The 8,073-nt window shown below is 33.8% G+C and overlaps 1 protein-coding gene across 1 annotated transcript; it reads left to right on the plus strand.

The window, feature by feature from the left end:
* Nucleotides 1-1,812: 1,812 nt before the first annotated feature.
* On the plus strand, nt 1,813-6,328 carry LOC132190589 (GDSL esterase/lipase At1g29670-like). The gene is made up of 5 exons (XM_059605624.1): nt 1,813-2,112; nt 2,210-2,334; nt 3,064-3,312; nt 4,742-4,991; nt 5,909-6,328. The coding sequence occupies exons 1-5, from the start codon at nt 1,854-1,856 to the stop codon at nt 6,124-6,126; spliced, it is 1,101 nt and encodes a 366-aa protein (XP_059461607.1). The 5' UTR covers nt 1,813-1,853; the 3' UTR covers nt 6,127-6,328.
* The last annotated feature ends 1,745 nt before the right edge of the window (nt 6,329-8,073 follow it).

Below are 8,073 nucleotides of genomic sequence, written 5' to 3' on the forward strand. Positions count from 1 at the left end.
AAAAAGGCTGGCAATGATCACGTGTATTGCACGTGGTCACTATTCTATTAGTCAAAACGGCTTTGACTGACGAAATGGCTGAATGACAAAAAATTGAAACTTTGGGGGATGGATTGCAAAAATTAAAATTTTGGAGGTAGCCACATACTTTGAGGAGGTAAAGTGTAGTTTTTCCTAAAGATTAAATGCATTTTTCAAATGTCCGAGTTTCATTATTCAAGACCATGACAGGTTAAATTTCCTCGATATTTTTAAACTATAATCAAACTCAAACATGTGGAAAATGAATTTAGCTCTTTAACTATAATCAATATTTTTGTATTTTGGTCAATACATAGCTTCTATAATCAATATTCTTATAGGGTTTAATGGGTCCATTAATAGAGCATAAAATTCTTTATTCAAGTTGTTTGTGGAATGCTGAAGGAGATGGGGGCATTTTGGGTACAAAAAGGCTTGCAGTGATCACGTGTATAGCACGTGATCACTGTTCCATTAGTCAAAATGACTTTGACTGATGGAATGGCCGAATTGCAAATAATTTAAACTTTGAGGGATGAATTGCAAAAATTAAAACTCCGGAGGTGGCCACAAATTTTGAGGAAGTAAAGTGTACTTTTCCCTAAAAATTAAATGCATTTTCTACATGTTCGAGTTTCATATATTCAAGACCATGACATGTTAAATTCCCACGATATTTTTAAACTATAATCAAACTCAAATATGTGGAAAATGAATTTAACTCTTTAACTATAATCAATATTTTTGTATTTTGGTCAATACATAGCTTCTATAATCAATATTCTTATAGGGTTTAATGGGTCCATTAATAGTGCAGAAAAGTCTTTATTCGTAAGAATTCTTTATTCAAGTTGTTTGTGGAACGCTAAAGGAGATTGGGGCATTTTGGGTACAAAAAGGCTGGCAGTGATCACGTGTATTGCACGTGATCACTATTCTATTAGTCAAAACGGCTTTGACTGACGGAATGACAGAATTACAAAAAATTGAAACTTTGGGGGATGAATTGCAAAAATTAAAATTTTGGAGGTAGCCACATACTTTGAGGGGGTAAAGTGTAGTTTTTCCTAAAGATTAAATGCATTTATCAAATGTCCGAGTTTCATGTATTCAAGACCATGACAGGTTAAATTTCCTCGATATTTTTAAACTATAATCAAACTCAAACATGTGGAAAATGAATTTAGCTCTTTAACTATAATCAATATTTTTGTATTTTGGTCAATACATAGCTTCTATAATCAATATTCTTATAGGGTTTAATGGGTCCATTAATAGAGCATAAAATTCTTTATTCAAGTTGTTTGTGGAATGCTGAAGGAGATGGGGGCATTTTGGGTACAAAAAGGCTAGCAGTGATCACGTGTATAGCACGTGATCACTGTTCCATTAGTCAAAATGACTTTGACTGATGGAATGGCCGAATTGCAAAAAATTTAAACTTTGAGGGATGAATTGCAAAAATTAAAACTCCGGAGGTGGCCATAAACTTTGAGGAAGTAAAGTGTACCAAAATTAAATGCATTTTCTAAATGTTCGAGTTTCATATATTCAAGACCATGACATGTTAAATTCCCTCGATATTTTTAAACTATAATCAAACTCAATCATGTGGAAAATGAATTTAACTCTTTAACTATAATCAATATTTTTGTATTTTGGTCAATACATAGCTTCTATAATCAATATTCTTATAGGGTTTAATGGGTCCTTTAATCGTGCATAAAATTCTTTATTCGAAAGAATTCTTTATTCAAGTTCTTTATAAAGACTAGTTCTTCTCCTCTTGGATTTCACCTTATATTCTCCTTTCCCAGTTTCTCAGAGTTTCAATGGCATCTCAGATAAATGAGACAATGTTGTGGATGCTGCTTGTTTTCTTGGTGCTATCAAACATGCAACAACGTTGTAATGCAGATGGGAAGCCACAAGTACCTTGTCTCTTCGTTTTTGGGGACTCTTTGTCGGATGATGGGAACAACAACAATCTTCTGACTTTGGCAAAAGCCAATTATCCACCCTATGGTATTGATTTCCCCATGGGGTCTACGGGAAGGTTTACCAACGGTCGTAATATCGTCGATTTCATTGGTCTGCATTTTGCTCTTTCTCATTACATTATATATTATTATATGGTTGCCAAAGTATGATATATATGCTTAATTTTGAACACTTTCTCCCATTACAGCTGAATCTCTGGGATTTGTCAATTTCATTCCACCCTTCGCTACTGCTAGAGGCAGGGAAATACTCAAAGGTGTCAATTATGCATCTGGCGCAGCGGGAATTCGCAACGAAACTGGACAAACCCAGGTACAGTACGAGAAACTTCTGAAAGATTTTTTCAATTTCTACGCATTTAGAGGATATTTTTTTAAAGTTTAAAAACTCTCAATTTCACCATTTAAACTTTTAATTTGATGCAATCTCCCTCATTGAGAGTTAAAACAGAGGGTAAAAGTGATGAAATAACTTTTATACCCCTGAAAATTTTATAAAATTCTAAATTTACCCTTCATTTTAAATTAATTAAAAAAAAAAATCAAGGCTATTTTTAGTATTTTTAATGAGAAGTGCTAGAGAGCCAAACAAATGAACCTAGAAAAATTTTCAAACAGACGTGGCAAGGGTTTTTTAAATTAATAAAAAAAAAATGCAATCTCCTTTGTCTGCTACTCATAGTTTGCCACGTCAGTTTGAAAATTTTTCTAGGTTCATTTGTTTGGCTCCCTAACACTTCTCATTTTTAATAGCTTCCGTTAAGAGTTTAACACCAAAAACTGACGGGATGCTGCTTGTTTTCTTGCTGCTGTTGATTTTCTCAAAATGTGTACAAGTTGAGGGACCTGACATTTATAAAGTTTCTCCTATTGTTTAATATACAACACAGTACCAGATGTAATCCTTATGCCTCATCGATCTCTTTCTCTTCTACAGTATTGTAACGGCGGCATGCATGGCTTCCAGTATAAAACACATCCAAAGAAGAATTTAAAACACTGCCAAGTGAATAATATATAATTTGGTTCAATATTATTGCAGGGTGATCGGATAAGCATGGATAGGCAGTTGAAAAATCACCAGATTACGGTGTCGAAGATCAAGCAGATGTTGGGAAATCATAACAAATCAACTGCAGAGTACCTAAGCAAGTGCATATATGTTGTTACAATTGGTAGCAATGACTATCTTAATAACTACTTTTTGCCACAGTACTACCCAACTAGCACCATTTACACCCCACAGCAATACGCTGTCGTTCTCAATGACCAATTATCTCAGCAATTAACGGTTAGCACGTTTTCTTCATACTTTTTGCAGCTCGTTTTATCTCTTAATAGTAGTAGTGTGTTACGAACCTAAATATTAAGTCGGTAACCGAATAAATTTACATTTTCCTATAACTTATTGATTGAGTGATTAAATTTATATTTTCCTATAACTTACATTGAATAGAGGATTCTTAAGATAACTCTCAAAATATACATTTTATTTTATTTTAACTATTTTTTTTTTTTTTTTTACATATCTGCACAAGAATGGGGAGAGGGATTCGAACTATCAAGATAGTCCACTAGAGTTTGTATTAAAAAGTTAACTATCAACATTTTAATACAAACTCCAATGAATTATCTATTACACTATTTGTTTTCTTTAAATATTATTTTTTAATGTCTATTTTATTATTTTTTAGCCCTACTATTTTCTTGGTCTCTCTCTATAGCATCTCTCTGTTGCAATACTATGATTCAGAATGAAATTCAAACACAAAGACAACCGCTATCTTCTCAAGCTTAAGGAAAGAGGAAATTTATAACAAATTCAACTACAGAAACGTAGCAACTCTCTGTTCTAACTCAAAATGAAATTCAACAGAGAGCTCCTATGAAATTCAACCATTAATATTTTGATTCCCATCTGAGCCATTTAAACTGTCGGTGGCTTTGAAAATCGGCCTGAGAACGAAACCCACCATCTCTCCTCCCTCATTGCAAAACACCCAACCATCTGATCAGAGAACGAAACTGTTCCATCTCAGAGTACCCAACTCATCTATTTGGACGAAGGTGGGGGAGGAGTACTATTCTGAAAATATATATATATATATATATATATATTTATCTTACTCCTCCAAGCTATTGGAGGCCCTAATGTCACTATTTAAAATTTGAAAGTATCAGTGCAAAATGAGCGATAATTGGGGATGAAAGCCAAAATGTCTTATGGTAAGGGGCCAACCAAAACTTTTTTATTTTATTTTTTTTTTTTTTCCAGTTCTCGCGATATTTTTTTTATTTATTTTTTGGTTATTTTCTATTAACTAAAGACTATTCCGAGCTATAAATATCAAATAAAAATTTAAAAAAAATATTTCAGTCTACAATTAAATAACTATTGTTATTAAATAACAACTAAATAACTATAATTTCTTATAAAATACCAATGAAAAAAAAGTAAACCTATGTACAAAAATTTTCTGGATGCCCGTTTGGCAAACCACTCTTTTTTTTTTTTTTTTTTTGTCCTATCAATCTATTTATTTCTCATTTCTATTTGACTAACCTGTTTGCTTGTGCTAGCCAACACCAGCAGGGACTATAAAACTTTTATGCAATTAGAGCTTTTAGGTTTGAATGGGTGAGGAACAACAATTTTTTTTTGAAACTTTTCATTTTGAAAAACTGATGAAGCAAATATTTGGATGTGTTGATGATGATAGAGTTTGTACAAGTATGGGGCAAGGAAATTTGCCGTTTTCGGGCTGGGCGCGATTGGGAGTATTCCATTCATACGGAGCTCATGTGGAAGTGGAACAAATGGCTCTGCCTGCGTGGACAACATCAACAACGCCGTTGAACTTTTCAATGTTGGGCTTAAATCACACGTGGCTGCTCTCAATCACAATCTAACCGGTGCTTCTTTTATCTTCATAAACTCTACTGCAATCGGGTCGACCAGTCCGCTTCTTGGTATATGACCTTTATCAACTCAATAAATTAGATTATGTTTGGGATTATGGTAGATAACTTAAAAAGTATTTTTCTTTAAAAAAAAATTAATACCTAAAAAGTTGTGCCAAACAAAAGTTGACCTGTTTCTTACAAAATTTTAAAAGTATTTCTTTGACTTTTTTTACTCTAAGGACATGTTTGGGTGTGAGTTTGAGAGACCTAAAACTACGTTTAACACTAAAAAAGTTTGTTTGATGAAAAAATTGTCCGTTTGGTAAAAAAAAAAAATTGAAAACGCTTTTAAGGCTCCAAAAAGCCAAAAAAAAAATTGCCAAAAGTGCCTTTTGGCAAAAGATAAAAAATTAAGCTTTTGCTAAAAATCGATTTTTGACTTAAACGTTATATTTCTCAAATACAATCTCAAACATACTCTTAATAATATCTGTAGAACTACGTTAAAAAATAAAGCCTTTTAGATAAAAAGAAGAAATTTATTTTTAAATGTGCATTTTCGACCTTTTAGAGTAAAAAAATTAAATAAGTATTTTTGAAGTTTTTTACCAAACCCATCCTCTTTTTATTTGGTATGGCTTTTTAAGTACTAAAAGCATTTTTTTAACTTTTTAACGCAATCATAAATGGCACTCAGAGCTTCTTTAGAATTGCCTTGAAAAAAAAAAAATATATATATATATATATATATATATATATCTCTCAGTTCTTTTTTTTAAAATAAAAAAATTAAAATTCATTTTTAAGCTTTTTCATAAGTGCATTTTCGTGGGTTAAATAAGTATTTTTAAAATTTTTTACTAAACATACCAAATTTTTTAGTAAAATTTGATATCAGCCACCTCTAAATTCTTAATCCGACTCTAAATTACCAGTATTATAGATTTACGGTATTGTGAGATTGAGATGGAATTTTGTATCAGCTTCGTTGGTTTCCAATGTTTCCTGCTGTAAAGCGTCGAGCATTACTGGGCAGTGCGTCCCATTCGGAAGTACATGCGGTAACCGGAGCCAATATGCATTTTATGATTCAATCCACCCCACTCAAATTGTTGCTTCGGTGTACGCGGGAAGAGCATACAAAGCTGAGTCTCCAAGTGATGCTTATCCATTTGATATCAGCCACCTCGCACAACACTGATACGGGAACAAGATTCTTGTTTCAATTCTATAATATATAAATAATCATTGCTTGGATTTTAGTTCTGAGTGTCCTGAAAATAATACCCATAATAAAGAAATAATTAGATTTTTTTTGTTCTAAATTGTCACCTAAATGCAACACACATGGAGACAAATTTTCTCTATTTGAAATAAAATTGATACTATTTATTTTATGATTATGATTTCAAGTTTTTTATATTTGATGGTGTATGAAATCAATGTCTACATTGTTAAATTATCACTTGTCCCAAAAGCTTAAACTAATAGGAAGAAATAAATTTAATCACTTAATTATTATTTTAACACTCTCTCTCACTTGTGGGCTCAAACTCTCTTTTAATAGGTGAGGCCCAACACGTGAAATATTTAATTTAAATAAAAAATTATTTGACAGAGTTCAGGGTCGATCTCAACACCTTTAGTTCTGATACAACATTTTTTTAAAAAGTTAAATAATTGTAGAATGATGTGCACTATTAAATGAAGAGGATCCTAACTATTAAATTGATACTCTCTTTCAGTCATGACCATCTATTTCATTTATAATGGAGAGTCCAAGATGACCATGCATCGTTACTGAAAGGACTAAAATCCAACTCCACACATATACAAGCCAATAAAATGGAAATAGATAAGGGAAACTTTACTTACCTCACACGAACTTACATGCCTTTTGCAAACACTTTGTCATTGTTCAAAATCTTTCGCTTTAGTGTATCAAACTTTGATTTCTTTCCATTTTCTGTGAAATCCTAATGGAGGGATATAAAATACCTAAAATGCCCTTACTTTTTATTCAAAAACAATTTTTTTTTTTAAAAAAAATTGTTTTTGACCTGTGGGTTCACCAGTGAATCTAACCCACCTAGATTGTGACCCACGGGTCATATTATTATTATTATATATTTAGAAAATTAAAAATTTTTTTTTAAAAAAAGGTGACCCGACATGGCTCGTGTGACCCACGATGGGTCACCAAGGTGACGTGCCGGGTGACCTGCTGGTAGGTCACTCTTTATATATATAAGGGTAAATTTGGAATTTTTTTAAATTTTAGGGGTATAACGGTCTTTTACTCATTTTACAATTTGATTTAACTGTAATATCTAACGGTAAGAGGGTCTTTGGAACTAGACAACATTTGAATACACCAAAGTGAGAGATTTTGAATAATGGAAGAGTGCTTGCAAAAGGCACGTAAGTTCGTAGGAGGTAAATAAAGTTTCCCCAAATAGATATGAACAAATTATTGCAATAACAAAATAAAGGCAAACCACAAAACATAAACACCCAACAATCAACACAAAGATTTTGGTTACTAGGCTCTGTTTACTTTGACGTAAAATAGTTTGCAGAAAATGATTTTCGCATTTTACGGTGTTTACTTCGACGTAAAATAGTACTCAATGGAAAATATTTTCCTTCTGACAGAAAATTCTTCTTTAATTTTCGGAAAATGGTTTATGGTTTTGAGCATCTCATTCTCAAATCGACGGACCTTGTAAAGACCCGCCCAAAACCTCGCTAAGACTTGCTTGGGACCAACTAGTGACTTGATCAGGACTCGCCTAGGACTCACTCGGCACCCCGCCAGGACTTGCCCGGGACCCTACCGGACTTGAACGGGACCCACTTGGACTACCCAATACCTGCTCGGGACTTGCCCAAGACTTGCCCGGGACCCAACCAGGACCCACCCTGGACTTGCCCGGGATCGAACCGGACCTGCCCCGGACATGCCCGGGACTTGATGGGGACCGGATCGAGACCCTACCAGGACCTGCCTGGTACCTGCACGGGACTTGACCAGGACTCGCCCGAGACTTAACTGGGACATAATCGGGGCCCACCCGAGACCCGCCCAGGACTTGACCAGGACCTGACCAGGACCCACCTGGGACTTACAGGGACCAGATCGAGACCT

This window comes from Corylus avellana, chromosome ca8 (assembly GCF_901000735.1).
Source record: "Corylus avellana chromosome ca8, CavTom2PMs-1.0".
In the NCBI taxonomy this organism is placed as follows: Eukaryota; Viridiplantae; Streptophyta; class Magnoliopsida; order Fagales; family Betulaceae; genus Corylus; species Corylus avellana.

Excerpts from the sequence above, each read along its gene's own strand:
- LOC132190589 (XM_059605624.1), top strand. The coding sequence starts at position 1,854 with ATGGCATCTCAGATAAATGAGACAATGTTGTGGATGCTGCTTGTTTTC. Across the intron at positions 2,335-3,063 it reads ACGAAACTGGACAAACCCAG|GGTGATCGGATAAGCATGGA; the intron begins GTACAGTACGAG and ends ATATTATTGCAG. Across the intron at positions 3,313-4,741 it reads AATTATCTCAGCAATTAACG|AGTTTGTACAAGTATGGGGC; the intron begins GTTAGCACGTTT and ends TGATGATGATAG.